Source organism: Anopheles nili, chromosome X, assembly GCF_943737925.1.
Source record: "Anopheles nili chromosome X, idAnoNiliSN_F5_01, whole genome shotgun sequence".
Classification (NCBI taxonomy): Eukaryota; Metazoa; Arthropoda; class Insecta; order Diptera; family Culicidae; genus Anopheles; species Anopheles nili.
In genome coordinates, this window is record NC_071293.1 from 1,913,796 (window position 1) to 1,936,889 (window position 23,094).

The 23,094-nt window shown below is 45.7% G+C and overlaps 4 protein-coding genes across 4 annotated transcripts; 2 read left to right on the plus strand and 2 right to left on the minus strand.

The window, feature by feature from the left end:
- The first annotated feature begins 6,714 nt into the window (after positions 1–6,714).
- Positions 6,715–8,672, plus strand: LOC128728559 (protein gurken-like). The gene is made up of 2 exons (XM_053822186.1): positions 6,715–6,793; positions 8,020–8,672. Exons 1-2 carry the CDS (start codon positions 6,724–6,726, stop codon positions 8,670–8,672), a joined length of 723 nt encoding a protein of 240 aa, XP_053678161.1. The 5' UTR covers positions 6,715–6,723.
- Positions 8,673–13,220: 4,548 nt separating this feature from the next.
- LOC128728391 (uncharacterized) lies at positions 13,221–17,294 on the minus strand. The gene is made up of 4 exons (XM_053822013.1): positions 17,178–17,294; positions 14,892–16,889; positions 14,034–14,825; positions 13,221–13,994 (listed from the first exon to the last, which is right to left on the minus strand). The coding sequence occupies exons 1-4, from the start codon at positions 17,292–17,294 to the stop codon at positions 13,221–13,223; spliced, it is 3,681 nt and encodes a 1,226-aa protein (XP_053677988.1).
- A 1,168-nt stretch (positions 17,295–18,462) lies between these two features.
- LOC128728392 (protein sel-1 homolog 1) lies at positions 18,463–21,181 on the plus strand. Its single transcript, XM_053822014.1, has 4 exons — positions 18,463–19,849; positions 19,913–20,396; positions 20,467–20,671; positions 20,744–21,181. The coding sequence occupies exons 1-4, from the start codon at positions 18,463–18,465 to the stop codon at positions 21,053–21,055; spliced, it is 2,388 nt and encodes a 795-aa protein (XP_053677989.1). The 3' UTR covers positions 21,056–21,181.
- Positions 21,182–21,188: 7 nt separating this feature from the next.
- LOC128729206 (26S proteasome regulatory subunit 6A-B) lies at positions 21,189–22,637 on the minus strand. Its single transcript, XM_053822863.1, has one exon. The coding sequence runs from the start codon at positions 22,618–22,620 to the stop codon at positions 21,334–21,336; it is 1,287 nt and encodes a 428-aa protein (XP_053678838.1). The 5' UTR covers positions 22,621–22,637; the 3' UTR covers positions 21,189–21,333.
- Positions 22,638–23,094: the final 457 nt, after the last annotated feature.

Sequence of the window (23,094 nt, forward strand, 5' to 3'; positions counted from 1 at the left end):
CGCTTGCGCGAACAGCCCGATGCGTGTGAACACACTCGCCTGCGCGAGCGAGCGAGAGAAAAAGAGAGAGAGAGAGAAAGAGAGAGAGAGAGAGAGAGAGAGAGAGAAAGAGAGAGAGAGTTCAAGATACCATCTTAAACGAGCAGGGCGCGTGTTAATGCACATACGTGCGATTCCCACAGAATCCGCAAATCCGAGTGTCGAGAACATCACCCCAAGTGTGACAGCCTACCAGCATCTCGATCGGCGGTTTGTTCTGTCTCCCTCATACAACCACTGGCGGTGCAATTTGCAACGTCCATGGCGGTCGTGGCGATCGTGGCGATCGTGGCGCTCGTGATGCAGCCGTCGTGGCACTGCAACCCGAACCCGCATCGTGCACTCACACACCTATACCCGCTCGACCGAATATTGTGCAGCATCCCACGGTGGCATCGCTTACGACGGAATAGCTTGCAACGCGGCGAATAAACCACAAAACCGCCATTGGCACCGGTTGCATCGCTTGTGGGCGCTTGTGTGTGCTGCGGCTGCAGCTGCGGGTATTACGTTGGTGTTAGTTCGCGCGCCCCCAGGCTAGTCCGGACCGTGGGAACCTGAACCTGCTGGGTGGAATGCGCACTCGTCTATGGGTGTAATCGGCAGCGCAATGGCGGCTTACGAAGGCTTACGGATGCTGTTGTGTGTTGGACCTTGGCGGCGCAAGTTCACAGTGACCTGCTGCGTTTGGTGTGTGTCGTGAGAAGCATCGTGTTGGGTGTGCGTAATTGGTGGCCCCGCTGGTGTGCGGGTGGATGAAAGGGAAAACTTTTCCCGACCACGTCCGGGGAAGGAAATGGTTGCCTTTTGGGCGCAATTGAGTTTGGAGTTGCTCTTCAGTAAATTCGTTAACTGCGGTTATTTTTTGTTGTGTGTGTTTTTCGTTTTTTTTTGATAATGCCGCCCGGAGCCTGCGTGCGCTCTGTTTCCCATGTTATATTTAATCAATCTCTCGATCGCGCGTGTGTGTGGAAGGAGTGTTTTTCCTATCCCCGGCGTTTGTACGTTCCTCTTGCTCCTCTCCTAACCTCAACCCAACACGCACGGCTTATTTAACATTTACATTTTACTTTCTCCTCCATCACACCGCCTGCTTCGGGTGGTGTGGGTGGCAAAAGCGATGCAACAATCAACTAGCACCCCAGCGTTTGCTTCGTGGCACGTCCATTGCTCCACCACCTTCCATTCTTCCCATCGACCCCCCCGGTGGTACGGGAAAATCCAACGAAAATGCTCCATTCCGATCGAATCGAGCTTTTCTTGGCCAGAGGCTTCGATCGAACAAGCGTGAACACAATCGTCAACCAACCCACACATACATGCGTCGTAATATTCGAATCTGTGTGGTCTGAGCATGATTTCCAAGCTCTGTGTGATAATTATAGCCTCCAGTGGAGATTTCGATTGAGACATTCCTCTTCCACATTTTGAGATGTACATTTCCCCACCATAGGTGGGGGAGGAAGAGATGGGAGAAGGGAGCCTAGGCTCGTCATCCGCCACCGCTCGCAACCTCTCCTTCCTTGCATCATCCCTCCCCGTCTGCGGCGGGATTGTTTAAACTTCTTCGCCTTCACTCCACTAGTTAGCGTAATTAGGCTGATTGTGATCGATTTGTGTTGGCTGTGGCGGTGCTGCTTGCAGCTGTCCGGGAGAAATTAAAATCACCACTTCCTTCCCCACCCCGCACCCACCCCCTCTCCCTATCTCTCTCTCGCTTGCTCGCGGCTTTTCGAGGGGGTGATTTAAGTCGAGCCGTGGCTTAAACACCGCGGTGTTTTCACATAATGTTTTTGGGCCAGCCAAATTTGCCAGATAATATCGCGAGCAACAACAGCAACAGCAACAACGTCAAAGTTTATTCATTTGCCTCTTTTTGTTTTTCTTTGTTCGCTGTGTGTGCTTCCCAAGACGCACGGCTTTTTTGGGCTTTTTTCTTCGGCGTTGTTTCGTTGCCTGTGTGTTTCGGACCCCACTGTAGGTTGGGATCGCCTCTCGAAGGCATCCCACGTCCCGCAATACCCCTCCCCAGCCGCCCACCCCACCCCATCACGTATCTTCCATTGGCAAATCCATCCCCTCACTCGCCATCCCCTCATTTCGATCGTGTCATCAGCAGTCGGTGAATTGTTTTTGGTTTTTCCCATTCTCCCTCTCTCTCACTCACGTTGGCACTTTATACACTTTTAATGTGTGGCCCCTTAGTCATTCGCGGCTGGGCTTGTTTTTTTCGGCTTTATTTTGTTTTATATTTTTCATTCGAATATCATTCTTCACCGATTCCGCTTTGGCGTTCTGTTCGGGTCTCACGTTCCCGTGCGCTTTGATCTTTTTCTCTCTCCTCCTTTTCGGTTCGTTGTTTCCTTTCGTCGCATTATGCTTCCCCCTTTTTTTTCTTTTTTTATTATACAGCCCTCCCGCGCCCCTCCCAGGGGGGCCTAGTCGCGACGTGTTCTTTTTCAAATTTTGCCTCTTTCTCGTCTTTCTTCCCATTTTTTTTGTTTTTCCGCTCCCTTTTCCCTGCTCGTTTCGTTTCCTTCATCATCCCCCCCCCCCCTCTTCTATACACGGTACGTATATCCCACCGGCGGACCACCATAGGAGGCGAACACCGGCCACTGGCGAAGAGGAAGCGCAAAAGGAGCGTGAGAAGAAGAGCCAGAAGAAAAAAAAAGTGCTGTAAAGTATCACCGAGCCAGGAAGGAAGGAAGGAAGGAGTGCAGCTCGATCGTGGAAGAAGCGTGGTGGATTGAGAGGAGAGTAGCAACAACAACATCAACATCAACAGCGGCAGGTTTATACTTAAACAAAAAGGTATCTTAGCTCCTTCAGACGGCGGAGGCTGACTCACAGCAGAGAAAAAAAGGGCTCCTGAGAGAAAGGGCATCGGAGAGCTACGGGGCAGTGAGTGTGTGTGTTGCAAATACGCGGGTGCGCATAGCAGCAGGAAGTAAGTCCGTGTGGCGGAAGGGCCAACCCACGGTAGTGGGTGTGTGAAGGGCGGAGGTGGAAGACAGGCGACGGAGCTGCCACCCGGGGTGGCAATCGGGCAACCTCACGTACGAGTCGCAGCAGCACACCATTCCTCCTTGGTTGGCCCACAGGTGGGGGTCGAGCCCTTTTGGGCGGGGAAGGGCAGCAGCAGAAGAGAGAGAGAGAGAGAGAGAGAGAGAGAGAGGTGAAAGCAAGACGCGGTCGAGGGATTCGCTAAGGTGCAAGTCAGCCGAAACGAAAGCGATCGGCGAGAGGGCGTGTGTGTGTGTGTTGTGTGCCGCTCTTGCCCTTCCATTCCCGTGTCTTGCTTCCACTCGCGTACACAATCAATAACCGCGGCAATAAAAAGGGCCCAAGCAGCAAGCCCTAGCGAGAGAAGGGACCACGATCCCAGGTGTAGAGTCCGTCACCACCGTACCACCGTCGTGCCCTTGGCCCTTGGTGGGTGGCGAAAGAGAGAGAGCGTGCGCGTGAGAAGCGCAAGATTACGATCGTCAACGAAAGGGCGCAGGGCCGCAGACGGAAGAGAGCACCTTTTTTCGGGCTTCCGAGCACATACCCACACACCCACGCTGCAGCGGAACAGAATCGACCCATTTCGGACCATCATCCGGGTGGGTGGGAGGAAGGTGAGCGCGAAGGGCCTGTTGCCCTCTCGCTCACACGCGGCAGCAGCGAAGGTGGTCAGCCAGCACACAGACGGAAAATAGGGTAAAACGCGCTCCGGAAGAAAAGCAGCATAAGAAACAAAAAGGAAAAGAAAGGAAGGAGGAGGACGAGAGGAAGAAGAAGAAGCAAAAAACGGCCCCGAAACAATGCCACAACGGATAGGGCTAGAGCCGTGGTGCGCGAGCCCTTCACAGTGTCGTCACGTCTGACAGCGGTACAGAAGGTGCAAGAGGGTGGAAGCGGTGGTGGAGGTGGTGGCGACGGAAGCAGCAAAGACGGCAACAACGAAGACGACGACAACGACGGCGGCGGCGTTGGTGGAAACAGCCAGTAGCGGTGACATTTGTGAGCCGTTCGTTGTAAACAGTAGAGCTGCGCGTAAGCACAAGCGACGAACTTCTTTTCCAAAATCGCTGTTTTTTTTTGTTTTTTTTTTTTTATGCGGTAGCGTGCGTGAGGTTGTGCAGTGTGTGCGCGAGTCGTTGCGTTGGCGGTTTTTTCCTTTTTATTTATTTTTGCGCCCAACGCACTTTTGGGTTTGCTTGTTTTGCTTGAACCAACTCTCCTTCCTTGGGCCTCCGGACGGGCGGTGTGAAAATCCCTTTTTGCGGTATTGTTTAAAGCATCACTTTTTCGGGAGCGTGTGCCGTTTTCGTGCCCCACTCCAACGGTCTCACGGTCCGAACATGCACCCTAAACCATCGTTTGGGACCTTCTTTACGGCAACGAGTGCGTCTGCAACGGTTGTGGTCGAGTGCGAGTTTTTCGAAAAGACATAAACGTGGCCCCGAGAGTGTGTTTGTTCCCCCTCCACTCCCCCCCACCCCTCCCACCCCTTGCCGCATTTTCCGCGTGAAAACACACGCGCGAAAAAGGCCTGCTGCGCGTTTCAACAAAAAAAAACCCGTTCGATATTACAGCGATTCGTGGGACAATAAGCGGTATTGTGCGTGTGTGATTTGTGTGCGAAACGATCGCGAACGTGTGTCCGAGAGTGCGCGCGCGCGTGTGTGAAAATGCCCTCTCGAGTGTCGAATTAGGCCGCAGAGTGCATCTGAATGATCTCGAACCGAGTGCACACGAGCGGATCTGAAGGAAGCAGGAAAAAAAACCCGAAGTGAGAGTGCAGAATCGGGAACAAAATGAAAATACAGCAGCACCGGGCACGGGTATCTAGCAGCGTATTGAGCGATCATAACCACCACCGCAATCACCTGCAGCAGCAACAGCAGCAACAACACCAGCAACACCAACAGCAGCAGCAACAACGACTTCGCCTGGCTGAACGCAGCTGTCACCGATGGGAGGACACTGAGCTGCTATTGTTCGGGTGTTCTAGCATGCCCTTCGGCTCACCCTGCCCCCCAGCATCATCACGACGCATCGTCTCCACCCGCCGTGCATGTGTGTGTGCGTGCATGCTAACTAGCCGCACCAGTCGGCAAAGGCAAGTGGACGAGCAGACCAACTACTTTGCTCCGAGGTTTCAACGTTTGGTGTCGTTGTGTCAGGAGCCGATCGTGCATTCTTGCAGCAGGACTAAAGGGACCGTGTGAGACGTCCCTGCGTAAAGACCTCTTTAAAAAACCCCCGATCATTCGGGGGTAAAGCTAACGTCGTGTAAAATATTTTCGGGCGCGCGAACGAGCGTTTGTGCCATTGTTTTTTGTTTGTTTGTTTGTTTGTTTTTCATTTTGCCTTTTGACATTCTCGTGACTACGGCCGGGCAAGTGTGTAAAGGGAAAGGGTGGCTGGGATCATCGCTTTCCCGTGGAATTACACTCCCAAGAGTCACTTCATTCGTGTTTCATTGAAATTGCAAGCTAACGAGCAAGTGTGCGATCCTGTGTGTGCTATCCTTGTTACACCACCGTGACGAGCTCTCGCGTGTAATTCAGCCGATTTTCGCGCAGCCATTCAAATCTCCCATCAAGCTTGGTGCATCGCGTGTGTGTGTGCGCGTGCACTCGCGCGTGTGCAATCTCCCTTTAACACTCCGTTGAAAGTGCACGGGCCATATCCGCATACAAGCCCATCCGCAGCTAGAACACCACAAACAAAGGCCCAATTGTCAGTGGCAGAAACGATCAAGCACCGGGCACGGATATCGCAGCTGCGCACCGCTTTTTTTTGTCACTCATCTGGACACCCTTTCGATCAACCAATAAGCTACACTCAGCGGGTCAAATAACCTCGCAGCGATCAACAGGTGCGTGTGGTGTGGATCTCGCACACACGCGATCCGTACGCGCAAGACGTGCGTACTCTCCCCGAACAGGCACAATTCTCGAGCTCGTTGGAGCGAAGACGCCCGAGAACGCAGGCGTGCGTGAGTGAGCGAGAGAGAGAGAGAGAGAGAGAGAGAGAGGAAGAGAGAAACCCGCATTCAAACTATCCCATTCCAGCTGCAGCAACACCGATTGTTTCACCGACGAGGTAAGCAGCAGGCCTTTTGCTGGAGCCGGCCTGAACCGATGCCAATTACCAATTTGGATCGACATATTTTTTTCGTTTGTTTGTTTCAGTTTCTAGCTTATAATTCGTCAATTGTTCCAAGATGTCGCACACGTAATGCGTTCGTTATTTTCCGGCTGGTAAACCCGCACGACGAGCTGCTTAGCGTGGAAACGTCTTATTTTCCCTTATTCCTGCGGGTTTACGGCTGCGGATCCAACGTTCGTGCCATTTTAAAATAGCATTAAAGTTCCCAAACCCCAGCCTATGCATGCTAGGTGTGCTTTCTTTCCTATAGTAGGCTTATTAGCATGCTTAAAGTAGTTAATGAGATGACTTATAACGCCACTAAAATGATTTATTGTTCACTTATCCAAGTAGGCTGCAAGCGAGTGCATTTATCGAAACCCAATCGAAGGCATATGACTACAAATTGCATTTTTTTGTGTGTATTTGTTTCCCTTTAAACTCGGTGTTCCCTTTTAAAAGGTGTTGAACGTTAACGGTCGCGTGCAAGAAGGACGGTTCCCGTGCAAGATACAACCGGCACCAACACACTTGGAAGCAATGAAATCAAGTGCAGTAAAATTTTGTGCTATACTACTAGTTATGCTGTCATCAGTTGTGGTTCACACAGGTAAGTAGCGCTGGGGAGCTGTTCTCACACCTGCTCGGTTGCTAATGAGCTGTAATAGGGAAACGTGCGCTTCCGTGGGTTCCATTTTCCGCGCGAAAAACAACAACAACAACAACAGCCCAGCTTTATGTCCCTTCGTTTCCGTTGTCATTGATCTTGCAGATTAATTAATGATAGAAAGTGCGGTCACGGGCATTGCATTATGCAGCAGCGGTCGTGGAGGTGGCTTTTCCATGGTTTTTCTGGTTGTTGTTAAGGGGTTTTTTATTATTATTTTTTTTTTTGAAAATAATGACCAATGCAGAACAATCGGTTTGAGATGAAGCAAAGCTGCGGCAACCGCACGTTCCCGGTCGGGCTCTATCGAAGCAGAGTTGAAGAAGAAAGATTTTAATTGGAAGAAATCGGTGCGTGTTTTTTTAACTTCCCCAGTGCGGGATCCGAACAATGGGCTCGCGCGGGCTTGTTTGTCTTCATCTTGAGCTGAGCGAAAGGTGGCCACGGTAGGCCATGCTTTCTTCGCCCGCGATCTCATTATCCCTCATCCCACCGATTACGGTGCTGCGGGGTTTTGGGGTTTGGGTAAAAATTGGCCGGAATTTCGGTAAAAGATGAAATGAGTGGCGTGGGTGCGATGGATATTCGGTAAGGGCGCTGTGTCATAGCCGATAGCCCAGGTGGTCGACCAATTGACAGACCGCAATCAACATAATTAGCTGGCATTGGGATAGCTCTGGGTCTTAGCTATCTTGCCGATGCTTCGTGGTACCGTCGCTGGGCGCTTTTCAATCGTTTATTTTATTTTGTAGCCTTTTTTTCTCGTTCGTTTCGTGCCTCGGCTACGCAAGTTGCAGCCCAATGAAATCGTGGGAATTTGGACGCTGGGAATTGGGTGTGGATGTATTTGTGTGCATCGCAACCATTACCCGTACATTTCATTCGTTTCGTACGTACTTTTACCTAGGGTGGGAGATCTAGCCGATTCTAGCACTGACCATTGGTTTTTTTTAAATATGTCGGTTAAAAGAGGACTACGTCTATGAAATGATTAGCATGTATTACGGGCTGTTTTTCTCTTTTCTGAGCAGAAGCAGTCCGTCAAAGGGAGCATAATTATCTGATCCACTTTCGGAGGATGCTCTTCCGGGAGGATGCTTAGGAGTCGGGATTTTCGGGACCTTCACCTCATCGACCGCGTACTAATCACCCTGTTTTGAACCTTCCAGACTGCTGTTCTAGCAGATCGATGCCAAAATCAAGACCCCGACCAGTGTCACACTTCCGTGGTGTGATGACATCCACCACCACCACGTTCACGGTGATCCGACCGGATGCGACCTCGTCGTCGAACAACAGGGAACTTCCCGACGCAGGTTCGACGGGGATGGACTCGCGCAGCAGTCTGGCCGGAGCAGGAGGCGGTGTCCAGGGCACAGGCGGTCTCGGCCATGGTATCAGCACTAACGCCGGAGGTCTGGCCAACCAGGTGAATGATCCGGAACAGCGCGAAAGCGCAATAGACTCCACCGATGGGCGTTCGCCCGCCAACGAGGGCACCGGCAGTTCAGGACGTAGTGACAAGGATCAGATGATGATGCGTATGGGCAAGTGCTCGCAGCTGTTCGAGGAGAACTACTGTCTCAACGGGGGCAAGTGCTACAACTTCACGATCGCCAACTCCACCATGCCGACATGTGAGTGCGCCGACGGCTTCATGGGTGAACGATGTGAGTCAAAGTACTTGGATGGGACTTACCTGAGCATGCGCAAGCCGAAGGTCCACATCGAGACGGCGAGCATGTATTACGGGGCATTTCTTGCCATGATAGTAGTGCTGGCTGTGTTCTACTATCTGCACTGGCTCAACCACTGCCGCTAGAGAACGGTCCTGCACCTGTTCCGGCGAGCGACGGCGAAGCCTAACCTCGTAATTGGTACGTCCCATCCTACCCATAGACTAGACGAAATCGAGCAACCTCGAAATGGCAACGATTGCGCGAAAAAGAGACGTAGAGCTGAACCGAGCGCTTAGCGCCTTCTTCTGCGATCGTTACACAGCAACCCTTTCGCAAAACCCTGCGAAATCACTCATTCTTCCGAACTCCTGCGCGAAAATCACATCGTGTAATTACAATTGTTAACGTACATTATTATTAGTCCCTGTCATGTCCAATCTTGTACTTCTTCACACAGTATATGTATGAACGCAGCTGTGAAATTTTTAGCAAGCTAAGAGAACTCTTCCGGAAACGAGTGGCCTTCTTAATGGCCTTTCTGGTGGAGAAAGGAACTGTAATCTGTTACTGTGTAGTCTCGTATGTCTGTGCAGCTGTGTTAGAGGTTATATATATATATATATATATATATATATATATATATATATATATATATATATATATATATATATATATATATATATATATATATATAATATATACACACACACATATATATATATATATGTATATATATATATATATATATATATATATATATATATATATATATATATATATATATATATATATATATATATATATATATATATATATATATATATATATATTAATTTGTGTAGATGTTTGCGAGAGACAAAAGGAACATTGCAATATGATAACGAGGGATGCGATGTAAAAATTTAATTAAGTAAGCCACGGCGTTGAGATTGTCACGGATCTGTCCCATTGTAACAACGAAGCTTCATTATTCAAGCATTTGCTAAGTGGCTGTTGACCGTTGAATATACGAAGTTTATACAGCATCTTTTTGGAATCGTCTTATGTGGGCTTTTATGCAGGCTGTGTCCTCAAGGCAACAAGCAACTGGAATGTTTTTCGACATGATGTAACGACTAGAGACATGATGTCGTCTAGAGAAAAAACAAAAAGAAACATATTATACTTAATTTTCGGATCGAATTATACATGACGACATGCAACGCCATTTAAGCATTCAGTGCTTTGTTTCTTTTGTTTTTTTTTGTTTATGGGTTCTCGAAACTTAACGTTCTATTTTCATACATTCTTGCACGCCTTCAACCCGCCAGCAGCATTAGTAGACTTGGCGGATGATCTGATACGCTTAAACCCTGAGCCACTTTACTCGCGCTTAGCAGAACGAATAATTTATACATCGAAATACCACATGAATAGCTCTAATTCACAAAGCGCCAGTATAATATCGAAAATTGTACCGTTTCATTTACATGGTTGTTTTATTTTCTTTTACCAGTATCATAGAGTATAAAAATTGTTTACACATTCCTTTTGCATTTCAGGCCTATGAAATTTTTTAAGATATATGACATTATTTGATAATATTTTAAATTCTATTCGAAGCAATATTTTGCTAACCAATATTAACTTTATCTACAGTAGTTTAGTCATTGCACATATGATCAATGCAAACATCAAGTCGACGAGAAAAGGCTTTCTAAAGGCAGTATAGGCTTTGTTAACAACTTTTTTGCTGAACAATTCTAAACAAGACTGTGATTTGTGTTTACAACGATGTGAATCAAAGTAGAACACTTGTTTGCTATATAATCTGCGGCTTACAACAATTAACACAGGATTGAAAATCTCAAAATACGGTAAATATCCTCATGAAACGTATTCAAGCTAATAATGTGTGAGATGCTTTAGCATTTCACGTTACTATATAGCCATCTGCTGCGTGGTTGTTAAAGGCAGCGATGGAAGGTACTGGGGTGCTGTTAGAGTACAATCCCTTTTGTGTCGCTATCGAATCAGTCTCCATAACTGTTGATTAATTTGTCGATACACGCCAATTCTTCGGATGAAGCATGGAAATACGTTCTATTTGTTTTTTCCTCACAACGTTTAGATTCAGTACTCTCAAAAACGACACACTAAATTTATTGGTTTTTTGAATTTTAATTACGATGTTTTGAGCTTGCAGTTCCCAAAAAAAAGATATCGATTGGGAAATATGACTATTGTTGGTTTGAGCGGTTTTGAATCTTCATTAAAGCGATACAGACTAATAACTGAACATCTAGACACTTTATTTCCATGTTAGAGTACGTTTTAGTACTTGCTCTCGAAGGTACCTGTTAGCCTAGCCGTCGTACTTCTAAACTTACAGCGTAGATAGTTGTATTTAATCGGTTTTTTCAACAAACCGTACTTCAACTAAAATCATCCATTCCCAGCTCTATTTGGCTTGTTTGCTATATCTGTAAAATGGACAGATTTTTTACCCCAATAAACTAGACAGATTTGGATGGAAATCTAGCATACGCGTAACCATAGGCAAATTCGAAATTTATAAAAAGAACCTAAGTTGCCAAAAGAAGGGTCTTTCGAAAGACGAACAAAATTGTGGGAATGAGGTGTAGTGAGCTTTGGATGCAAGTATCAGTATTATTTCAAAAGTATGTGGAACAATGTATGTACGAATAGAGTCGAAGATCATTTTTTTTATAGCCGTCCTATCCGCAATAGCCGTCCTACCAGCTTATATATTTTCTCAATTCAAACGACTTGCAGAAGCGATTTTCCGAGCGTGCATGCCATAATGCGATTCCATAGTATATTTTGGACATTCTTTTTCTTATATGCAACTTTTACAGATTACGTAGTATAGTACGAGAATAACACCAAACAGATTTTCGTTGTTCTGCTAAACACCGGTTTTATGAGCATGCAAATTGCTTTCAGTTGTTTATTCGTAGGAAATATTCCATAATGTAACCGAGAACAAAAAACTAAGATGCGTAGTTCACAAAAGTGTAAAAGGGTTTCATATTCTTGAGAAGACATTTACAGCGATCAAAGATTTACTGCGCACTCGATAAGACAGATCCATTGCATGTCGTACGGTGAAATTCATTTATAAATCGTACAGTATTAGACAAATGCAATGTGACAAAAGAAAAAAAGAATTACACAAGTGCATCGAATGCTATAAATCGAAGGGATGAATAACGAAAGCTGAGACTACAGAATCTCACGAAAAAATATTTTGTATTTATACAACAACTGTACTTGGCTGTAGAAGTAAGATGGTGTCTAAAGAACAATGGATATGTGAAGAAAATATTTATTATAACTATAAACACTGACACGTGCCTTGATGATAAACCAAGCAAGAGACGATCAAAATTTTAAGAAATACGCTATAATTTATCACATACATATATCACATGTGAAAGTAATACACACATTGTCAACATTTGGTTCCTATCAAATTTAAGTTAATCGTATACAACTAACGTAGACACGTTCCAAGTTCTAAATTTCTCAAAGTATGATTGTATGTACATACTCATCTGCACATGCACTATAGCATATGACATACGACAATAAAGTGCATTAGTAATTTGATACTATGTCAATAGTAGTATCTTTCGTCAATCAAATGAGTTGAAATTAGTTTTATTGTTATCTTAACCAACACGGACATCACAATTCAGAGGATATATGTTATGATTATCTCTTCACTATTTCCATTGTACTATATCCAAAATAGTATCAGAGTGAGTGAGATACAAGTAAAGAAAGAGAGAAAAAGAGGGAGAGACAGGATATACTAATGTTTTATGTATAATGTCCAATATTAAATGATCCTAATAAACAACAACGATCGTAAGCACACTCTTGAATAAAGATAATTTATCTCGAACATATTCTTTTTTCTTTGGTTTATATGAAAGCTGTTGCGCTGCAGCACAATAAAGGAGGAATATCATTACTATCCCTATTTCATAGAGTTTGGACAAAATTTAAAACAAATGGTTTGAAGCAATACAAATACATGCGAAAATGGCGAGATAATTATACAAACTTTATTTCCGCCTCTTGTAAGACTGAAACATATTTGCAGCGATGCGTATAATAAGTCGAAACAACGAAAATCACAAACAGTTATTTCATGGAACTTATAATGCATTGAATATACACGAATACAATAATAATAATAGAAAAGAAGGAATTTCGAAGTTTCAGAAATAATCTAAACGAAAGAAACTATTTTTTCATCTGATCATGAGTTCATTTTTATTTTTGCAAAAAATCTTTAATTATAGTTCAACACATCAATCTTAATAAATTTTGTAATATCTTCTTTTATAATTCAATCGCGCATTGTTAAACATGAGATCGGAATGATTCACATTCGAAAAAAGAAACAATGCTAACTAAACGAATGAAATCGCAGTCGTGGATTCGTAACAAGAAGATAACAAGGAATAAGTTATCAGTAGTTCTGTCTCACGAACATTGCTGTAATATAAAGATTATCCTGAGCTAAGGAACATATTTAATTCTTTTTGATATTTCTGGCTCCAGTTGTTTTATGATAGCCTCTTATGGTATCGTTGACCTATATTAACACTCGGCTGTCCCTTTTAATCGGCTTTGTGCGCCTGATTCAAATTCATCAATTCCTGATGCAATTCAAGTGTTTAATCATTGTTATATTGCTTCTCGTCTTGCTCTGCTTCAAGACCCAAGTCCAGCGCTATATCGTACGGCGTCGAGCACGGATTATTCGAAGGTGGTTTCGGCGTGCCCTGAACGGCTTGATATTTGCTCCCGTGCGATACGTAGTTGTATAAGGAGTTCATTTGTAGAAGAAAGCTCTCCAGTCCTTGCATGTTTTTTGCCTTTCGGTTGAAGATCAGCTGCAGCACAGCATCACCTCTGGCGTCGAAGCCGAGATAAAGCAAGAACTGCGCCAGCACACAGCGGTATTGGTACGAGCCTACTGGATGGTACATTGTGTCCAGGTGATAGTATTGTTCGACCAGTTTGTGGACGAAATGCACAATTGGTGATTTCTTCGCGATACGCAACATCCAATCATTGCCAACGTAGGACGGAGCCTCACTGTAGAGATAGCGTTCCATTGTGGCACACTTACGCACGGAAGCATGCAACGCCTGGCAGAATCCCTGACGGAAGTTCATATCCCCCGCAGTAGTAAAAAGCATGATCACCAAATTTTCCAACATGTCCGGTATTTCCACGTGGAAATCATGCAGCTGAGCAAAGCACTGCGCCGCAAGCTTGCGTACCGCATCATGCTCGTGTCGCAACAGGTCCCAAATGATGACCCGGTATTCATGAAGGATCGTTTGATGTTTTTTCTCACAGTACCCGCGATACTCGAGTTTAGACAGAAACTCGAGCACCTGCAGCAGAAACGAGGTTTGTGAGGAATGATCTGACGATTCTTTCTTCCATTCTGGGTCTGGTTTGCGCAACATCGCTTGGACCTGGAGCAGAATGTACTGCATGCTGGAGGGCAGCTTGTTGACTATCTCGTCAAACGATGAGTACACGGGTGGCCAATGTGAATCCGCATCGTCGTACTGCTGCCGTTGGCCGCCCAGTTTCGTCACGCATGTCGAATACAGCTGGAGGGCTGCGTTGCGGATTTCCCATTCGGGACAACGGAACTTTGTCAGCGCCAGGATCAACAAGTCGTCGATGTAGGGCAGGATCTTTTCGTTGAGTAAGGGCTCCCGGACCAGCAGATTTAGCTGGTGTAGCTGCAGCACTCCTATTTTGCAGTTCCGATTGATGTCGCATTCTTTCCCTTCGATAACGATCTTGATGTACTCTTGAAGATGTACGTGCTGCTCCAGATAGAAGCGAAGGAACGAATCAGATACACTGCCATCCACCTCGCTGCTTATAATGAAATGCACTAGAAAGAGGAAACCGCGGCACCGCCGAAAATCGCGCTCGTTGTGCTGGAGGGCAAGACATTTGTGATAAAACTGTTCCAACATCAGCACTATTGCAGTCGTAGCTTGGAACTTTTCCGGTGGTTCGTTGCCGACGACCTTTGCCACCGTTAGCTTTTCTTCCTTTAGCAGCAAAATACGTCGAACAACCCGGAACAGACTGATTGCCGTGACTGCGATTGCACCGCGGTGGCAGCAGTTCAGCATTATATTATAAAATATGTCCAGGCACATGGAGAGTGCTTCGACCGTGCCTTGTCGATTGACATGTCGATCCAACAACCAGAGGGCGTAGCGTTCTGCAAAAACCGCAGCTGACTATCGGGACAAAAAGGCATTTTTACTGATGCGGACCTGTTCGAATTTTTGCATTGCAATACTTACCCGTACTGTCTTCCAGAGCACGACCAGTATGTTGCGTTTAGCAATCGCAATTGAGGCCGAATCTGCACCGCTCGCGTCGCTAGTTGTCCACGATGAGGATCGATCAAGCAACATTTGCAGACTGCGATCCATAACCTCGAAGCTCGAACCAATCAATGAATCCGCCTGTGATTCCATCGTATCCTTGGCGATGTTCAAGGAATCCAAAGCAAAATCTAAGACTTCCGGCACCATCTTCACTACTGTTTCGAACAAATCGATATCGTACAAAACTTTGGACCCTTCTGGAAATCCGAAAAAGGTTTCCACACAACGATCAAGCACTCTATACAGCTGACTGTTTGGACAGTTTTCCTCTTTGATAATAGTGCCGTAAAAATCTTCCTTGTGTGATGCGAGCGCTGCGCTCAACTGAGTAACATGTTTGCCTACCAGCGTATTCATGGAGCTTATAATGACCTCATCATCACAGCTCAAAAAGATGTTTGCCAACGTGGCCTGCAGCGAAGGTTCGAAATGATATGCGACAGATTTGTTATACAGCATTTTCAGCGCAGTCGTGCGAACATCGTCGAAATCGCTGCGAAGCAGATGTTCCAGCCCATACACAATGGTACGGAACGTGCCCGCTAGCTGTGCTGTGCCCATCGAAGCCGGCAGCAGCTCATCGATCCAGCAAATCGACTCTTTAGGACGCGGCTGTAATATGTACCGGCTCGAGGGAGTGAATTCAAAGAACAGCTCAACGAAGGCAGCGAACATGCGCAGCGCCGTTATAGTCGGTTGATAGTTGAGCTCCTTGGCTCCAGTTGGAAGGAGGTATCGGTCATACATGTCGTATGACATGAACTGCGATATCATAGCTTGAGCGCGTCGGTCACTTTCCTGCGTTGTTGGATTAGCCATATGATTAAGTAGTTTACCAAACAATGTTACGCTAACGTTGCAAACGTTGATGTAACCAGGTTCCTCGATAACTGCTAGAACGTATTTCATAATTTTCGTCGTCAAATGCAACTTGTCGATTTTATCCGTATTCTTGCATGTCATTATATGGTGCACAAGCGTTTCCATCAAGAGCACTAGAGAGTCAGCAGGCAGCAATTTCGGCCTATCTGCGAATTCGGACAACCTCCAGAGCAGAACGTTTAAATGTGCGTGAGACTGAAATTCTCGTCGAAACAAGTGTGTCACGAAAAATATTTTTTTCCCCATTAGATATATTGGCATACATGTTGGGTCAAGATCATCAAGCTCTAGCATTTGATAAATATTTTTATAGTCTTTCGGTGCCATCGAGCTGAACCAATATTTCGACATGTTATGCAGCTGTTGGATGGGTTCATTTTCAATGACGGTTACTACCAGCTTGTAAACGAATTCCTGCATTTCCTGATCTCGGTGCAACATCCGAATGAGCGCCTGTCCACCGGTGAACAGATGCTTGTACTTCAGGGTTAGCTCAAGGGCTGGACGCAGCAGATCGAAGTTGATGCCTAAATCCTGCATAATTGTGATCAGCTTATATTGCCCCAATAAGATGACCAGTACATGGTACTTGTTGCGATTCAGCCATGACCATTTAGCTACTGCCGGTAATACGGTACGGCGCATGAATTGCTCATCCTTTATAAGATGCTTTATAAGCGTTAGCATCATTTCGCGAGTTCCATGGAACGGTGATTCTAAGTTCATTAGCGCGACGTTCCACATCTGTTTCTTTTTAGCTGGGTTATGAATGTCTCGAAAGAGATTCATCTTTTCTATTGCCAAAATGTTTTCGGACACGGTATTGAACCAGCGATGGTATCCGGAGGAAGACAAAAAGAGCTCCATATTATGTTCCGTCATTATAGCTAGTCGTGGCTCAGATTGCATCTCCTTGAGGTAATTTGATTTGATCATTCCATGCATCATAATGCTTTGTATGTCCGGATCCTGCTTAAAGTACAATTTTTGGTCCAGATCTGATGGCGCTTCAAATCCGTAGTCCAAATACTTTTGAAATAAATATAAGTAGGGCCTGGCAAGTATTTTTCGTTGTCCGTGTGATATTTGCATATCATTGATGACTTTATGAAATCTGACCATTAATAGGCGATGCGAATTGATCCGTTTACTCCATCCGGGTAAATCACGTTGTAGAGTAACGTCTTCCTGCTGCAGACTATTATTTCCGGTAGCAGATCCTCCAAAAAATGCGCAAATATCCTACCGAATAAAAGGATACACAATGGATTAGAAGGTAAAAGCATCCACCGACGCCGGGAAAAGCCGGTTACTTACCTGACCAATGGCTTCTATGTCTGCGAAGCTGCCAGCACGCTCTACTCGCTCCTGCCATTCTTGAAACTTATCGTTGTAGGCTCGCAAGCGCGCCGACTGTTGCTCATTGGTACCCATTATTTTACAAATTCATTCATACACTTTTTATCGAATGTAGAACGGTTCCAGGCCACTAACTGGAGCAAACACTGGAAAGACAAATATCAGTGTTCAACATCGAGCGCAGAACTGACATTTCGCACCATGTTTCTATTCTGTGACGGATTTTCTTGTCAATGCAAAACAATACATCATACGGGTACACCTCTACGCCCTGAACTCCGACGACAGCCCGGTACATTGGAGGAGGCGTTATATCTCAAATGTCAATCTACTTCATTTTGGCGCTTATTTTAAGCGTGGCCATGGTACAATTCTAACACCTAGCTATATTTGATCGAATAATTCATTTCCTAGCTCACTACCGATCGCAAGAAATCCACAAAAAAGATATAGATTTTACAACAAATAGAATAGCACACGCAATTTCAAAGAAAAATATTACATATGTAAAATGTAGTTAGACAATATATTTTCCACCCGTTGTGGTCGAAGATATATTGTTAGAGTAGATTATATTAACATAATTAAAAACGGTATGGTAGCTAAACTTACAATTTTGTTATCTTCAGCTGCAACACTTTAATTGGCATTAAACTTTATTTTAGGCAAACTATTGTTCGTATGGAAGCAGTATCCAATGCTAGTGAATACGACTGATCCCGATTACTGTCTGATCAAAATGCAAAAGATCTGTCAAAATGTGACGATGAGCTAATCTCATGTATCTTTACCTTGACAAGGTGAGGAAAATATGAATAGTTGTAGATGTTTTAATGCTGCAATGGCTGCAAACAATTGCGTGGACTAATTTCAGCAGTGAAACCAAATATTTGTTTGCTGACGGTAGTGTCATTAAATACTTTCGTAATATAGTGACATCGAACGATAAAGACACGTCATGTTTTGTTTAAATGACAGTTCATCGTGTAAAAAATGTCGAAATTATCTGTATTTCGCAAATTAGTTCCAATACAATCAACTTAAAATTAGAGGATTAAATAAGTGCTTAAACCTCCGAAACAATACTTATTGTTTAAAACTCTATTTCGTACAAGCAATTCAATCAACACATCGCTACTTGCGTACATCACAATATTAGCAATAAACCTATCTAATCTATCCAACACATTTGCCCAGTTCGGTATCCTAGGATTAGCTGGCTGCGAGGTAGACAGTAGTAACGATGTGGCTAGACAGCAGGTGTATCATATTCTCTGCGTTGGCATGTATTGCTCTAAGCGTGCCTTGGAAAGTACAGGGCTCCGACGTCGACAAGCTGAAGGCGAAGGTTGTAACGCAGGAGGAAGAACAGGCCGAATCGAGCAGCAATGACCGGCCTGAAAATGCCGCTACGAACCAACGGAAATCTGCCGAAGGTTTGATAGACATACCTGATACTGCTAAAAGCCCACCCACGGAACAGGAGCACTCATGGGAAAAGATGGACCTGGACACGATCAAACTGGTTCAAATCACAGATTTTTCAAAGGAGAAAGACAACAAAAAGATCCCGGGAGTGTTGTACGACATTCTAGAGGTGCAAAAGCGAATGATACAGAATATCGTCGATGAAATCGAAGAAATTGATCAACAGGCGAGAGCGTCGGATGGGCCCAAGCCAACCGAGGAATCCAGCGAGAGTCACCAAATATATGACCGCGCTATGGGAATTTTAAACAAAACGAAGGTGGATCGCCTGCTGGGACACAGACTTATGGTCGAAGCGGCGTCGAAGGGCCACTCGCATGCCAAGAGCCATGTAGCATGGGCTCATCTGCTCGGGAATCCAGTCCCACTCGAGGTGGAAACTGCGAAATATATGTTTCTTGATCTGGCAGAGGAGGGACTGCCCGATGCGCAGATGGGCCTCGGGTTTATGCACGCTGCTGGCATTGGATTCAACGTGAGTCAGGCAAAGGCGCTGCTCTATTACACCCTTGCCGCTGCAGGCGACAATCCTTGGGCACAAATGGCACTTGGCTATCGGTATTGGGCCGGGGTTGGTGTCCCGAACAGCTGCGAAACAGCACTAGATTATTATCGAAAGGTTGCCACCAAGGTAGCATCGCAGGTTACCTTCTCCGGTGGTGCCGCTGTCCATCGGATCCGTTTGCTGGATGAAGTGGACAATTCCGGACCGAGTTCGGGCATTCTTGATAACGATCTGATCGACTACTATCAGCTGTTGGCTGACAAGGGCGATGTGCAGGCTCAAGTAGGTTTAGGCCAACTGCATTACCAGGGTGGTCGGGGTATACCGCTTGATCATCAACGCGCACTGCAGTACTTCAGCCAGGCAGCCAACGCCGGGAACGCCGTGGCGATGGCGTTTCTTGGGAAGATTTATTTGGAAGGGAGTGACAACATCAAGGCGGATAACGAGACGGCATTCAAATATTTCAAGAAGGCCGCAGATCTCGGCAATCCGGTTGGACAGAGTGGGTTGGGAATCATGTATTTACACGGCAAAGGTGTCCGTAAAGACACGATGAAAGCGTTGAAATATTTCGCCAAGGCAGCGGACCAAGGTTGGGTCGATGGCCAGTTGCAGCTTGGGAATATGTATTACAGTAAGTTTGTTCTGGAAGAGTGGAAAGCGATTTTTCAAACTAATTTCAATCTCTTCTCATTAGGTGGAATAGGAGTGAACCGAGACTTCAAGCTGGCGATTAAATACTTTAGTTTGGCTTCCCAGTCCGGTCACGTGTTGGCGTTTTACAATCTCGGCCAAATGCACGCGATTGGGCTGGGTATGATTCGCTCTTGCCCCGCAGCAGTGGAGCTATTCAAAAACGTCGCCGAACGTGGCAAATGGGCGGACCGTTTGATGTCCGGCTATCAGGACTATCGATCGTATCGCTTTGAGGAATCATTCATGCAATACGCTCTACTATCGGAGATGGGCTACGAGGTCGCCCAAAGTAATGCCGGCTTCCTGCTCGATCGCGAAGAGGTGAATTTATTTAAAAATCGCGGCGAAGAGCTTGTTCGCGCTTTGCAATACTGGGGCCGAGCAGCGGCACAGGGCTATTCGGCAGCGCAAGTAAAACTCGGCGACTACCACTATTATGGAATGGGCACACTGATCGATTACGAAATGGCCGCATCACATTACAGGTATGAGAAGCCTAGTTTGTACTCATTTACTCCTCATAATCATATTTGGTCTCTCAATATCTTTGCTCAGGATGGCATCGGAACAGCAGAACAATGCACAAGCTATGTTTAACCTTGGCTACATGCACGAACAAGGGCTAGGCATGAAGAAAGACATCCACCTTGCGAAGAGATGCTACGATCTAGCGGCGGATTCCAGCGTCGACGCAAAAGTGCCCGTTACGCTGGCACTCATTAAATTGCAGCTTCTATTTAAGCTGGAATCGTTGAAAGAAGTACGAGCTGAAAGCAGCTATGAGCAATGAAAGAGCGTAACGATGTGTTTCGTTATTTTCTGCTTGTTACAGACACCATTGAAAATCGTTTTCAACCTGGATGAAAATATTGCCTCAAATTGGGATCTTTACCTTATCACTGTCATTACGATATTATGCGGTGCCGCGTTGTACTTCCGGCGACCTGTTACACCGGGAGCCAATAACGTGGCCGATGGCGGAAATCAGGTCCAAACCGAGGCAAACAACCATTCCGCTACAGCTGGCTTCAACAACGTAGGCGAGGCAAACGTGAACCACGGTGATAATGCCAACCCCGACAACCGAGTGAATCGTAATAACGAGCATCATATAGATCCGGCGTTAAATGGGCATGCAGAGTAGATGTAATGTTAGGAAGTTTAATATTTGTAAATAAATGTGATATTATCTTTTGTTTGAAAATAGTTATCACGCATATAAACCAAGTCCATCTTTGCAATATAGCGTGCTGATGTTTTGAAATTGAAAGTTTTCCATTATTTTACAATTTTGTTTTTATTTATGTCGAGGCAGATATGGAGTGCGAAAATAATGTAATTTTATCTGATCTTCCATCAAACCTGAACTGGATTATAGAGTAATTAGCAATGAAGAATTGAAGAGATCTCTCAGCTTCCGCTCTAAGCAAAATAATTCAAGTTGGCCTTCTTTTTCGACTGTACCTCCATAATAGCATCCATGAAGTCCTCGTGAATGACCGAGACGGCAGATCGACGCAGGGCGATCATACCGGCTTCAACGCAGACAGCCTTGCACTGTGCACCGTTGAAATCGTCCGTCGAACGGGCAAGTTCCTCGAAGTTCACATCCGGACTGACGTTCATCTTGCGGGAATGAATTTGCATGATGCGGGCGCGCGCTTCTTCGTTGGGGTGCGGGAACTCGATCTTACGGTCCAAACGCCCGGAACGCAGCAGGGCCGGATCGAGAATGTCCACACGGTTGGTCGCCGCAATCACCTTGATGTCGGCCGTGGAGCTGAAGCCATCCAGCTGATTGAGTAGTTCCAACATCGTACGCTGCACCTCGCGATCGCCAGCCTTCTCCGAATCGAAGCGCTTTGTTCCGATCGCATCCAGCTCATCGATAAAGATGATGGCGGGAGATTTTTCCTTCGCTAAGGCAAACGCATCCCGCACCAGCTTTGCGCCGTCTCCGATGAACATCTGGACCAGTTGGGGACCAGCCAGCTTGAGGAACGTAGATTTCGTCTGAGCAGCGCAGGCACGAGCCAGCAGCGTTTTGCCCGTTCCCGGTGGGCCGTATAGCAGCACGCCCTTCGGCGGGTGAATGCCGAGGTTTTTGAACTTGTCTTTGTGCGTCATTGGCAGGACGACTGCTTCGATCAACTCCTGTATTTGCTTGTCAAGACCACCGATGTCGGAGTACTGCTCGGTCGGACGCTCGTCCACTTCCATCGCCTTCACTCTCGCGTCGTACTCGGCAGGCAAGGTCTCCAGGATTAAGTAGGAGTCCTTGTTCACGCCGACCAGATCGCCCGGCTTTAACTTTTCTGAATCTACGAGCCCAATCACAGGAAGGAAATAGGTTTGCCGCGTGGACGTCTTGATAACCGCACACTTGCCCTTCCGCTGCGAGTCCAGTACCACAACCGCTCCATCGTCTTCTTCCTCCTGAGGGTCGACGTCCAGTAACTCGATCACGTTCGACACCAGATAGGGTAGCGTTTTGTTCACCTTAATTTTCTCGGTGTTATCCTTAATTTTCTCGTTTTGCGTTTGCAGTTCGTGGTTGATACGCACCACCTCACTCTTCATAATTTTGATCTCATTATCCATGAGACGAGTACGGCTTACAAGCTCGTCGGTGTGCATTCGTAGCACTTCTTCACTGAGCGTTAGTTCAGTGTCTTCCCAGATTTCTCGATCCTCCAAATTTCCAGCCATTTTTTACGTAGAAATCACGACGCGATTGATTGGTGATACAAATTGAGAGTAAACGACGCTTAAAGCCGTGCTACAGATTCGAAGCGCAAGATGACTATGAAAATTGGTAGACGATGTCAACTATGATTATAATGAGAATTTTACGCTATTGACAGACATACTTCAAAAGCTGTCGAATGGCTGCCAAATGTATCCAATCTATACTGTATGGCTAAAAGACTATAAGAGGAAAATAGGTTGTAATATTTATATGCATTGAAGAAATTCACATCAGCTGGCCAAACTTATATTATCAGACTGTGTAAAATAATGTTCTATTTTTGGCTGAGTAATGAAATTTAACCTAGTAAATATGCTATAAAATCTTTCGATCCGCCAATATACTCCCATAGTGTATTGATGTCATAAAATTTCTCTTTTTTGTTATGTGGCTGTGAATGTTTCATTTCAAGTTCTAATTTTAATTTATGTTGT

What these genes read in the sequence shown, in the direction of transcription:
- LOC128728559 (XM_053822186.1), top strand. Translation starts at nt 6,724, where the DNA reads ATGAAATCAAGTGCAGTAAAATTTTGTGCTATACTACTAGTTATGCTG. An exon ending in ATCAGTTGTGGTTCACACAG is followed by an intron (nt 6,794 to 8,019) that starts GTAAGTAGCGCT and finishes TGAACCTTCCAG; the next exon opens with ACTGCTGTTCTAGCAGATCG.
- LOC128728391 (XM_053822013.1), bottom strand. Translation starts at nt 17,294, where the DNA reads ATGGGTACCAATGAGCAACAGTCGGCGCGCTTGCGAGCCTACAACGAT. An exon ending in ACATAGAAGCCATTGGTCAG is followed by an intron (nt 16,890 to 17,177) that starts GTAAGTAACCGG and finishes TTATTTCAAAAG; the next exon opens with TATTTGGACTACGGATTTGA. An exon ending in TGCTCTGGAAGACAGTACGG is followed by an intron (nt 14,826 to 14,891) that starts GTAAGTATTGCA and finishes TTGTCCCGATAG; the next exon opens with TCAGCTGCGGTTTTTGCAGA.
- LOC128728392 (XM_053822014.1), top strand. Translation starts at nt 18,463, where the DNA reads ATGTGGCTAGACAGCAGGTGTATCATATTCTCTGCGTTGGCATGTATT. An exon ending in GCTTGGGAATATGTATTACA is followed by an intron (nt 19,850 to 19,912) that starts GTAAGTTTGTTC and finishes TCTTCTCATTAG; the next exon opens with GTGGAATAGGAGTGAACCGA. An exon ending in ATGGCCGCATCACATTACAG is followed by an intron (nt 20,397 to 20,466) that starts GTATGAGAAGCC and finishes ATCTTTGCTCAG; the next exon opens with GATGGCATCGGAACAGCAGA.
- LOC128729206 (XM_053822863.1), bottom strand. Translation starts at nt 22,620, where the DNA reads ATGGCTGGAAATTTGGAGGATCGAGAAATCTGGGAAGACACTGAACTA.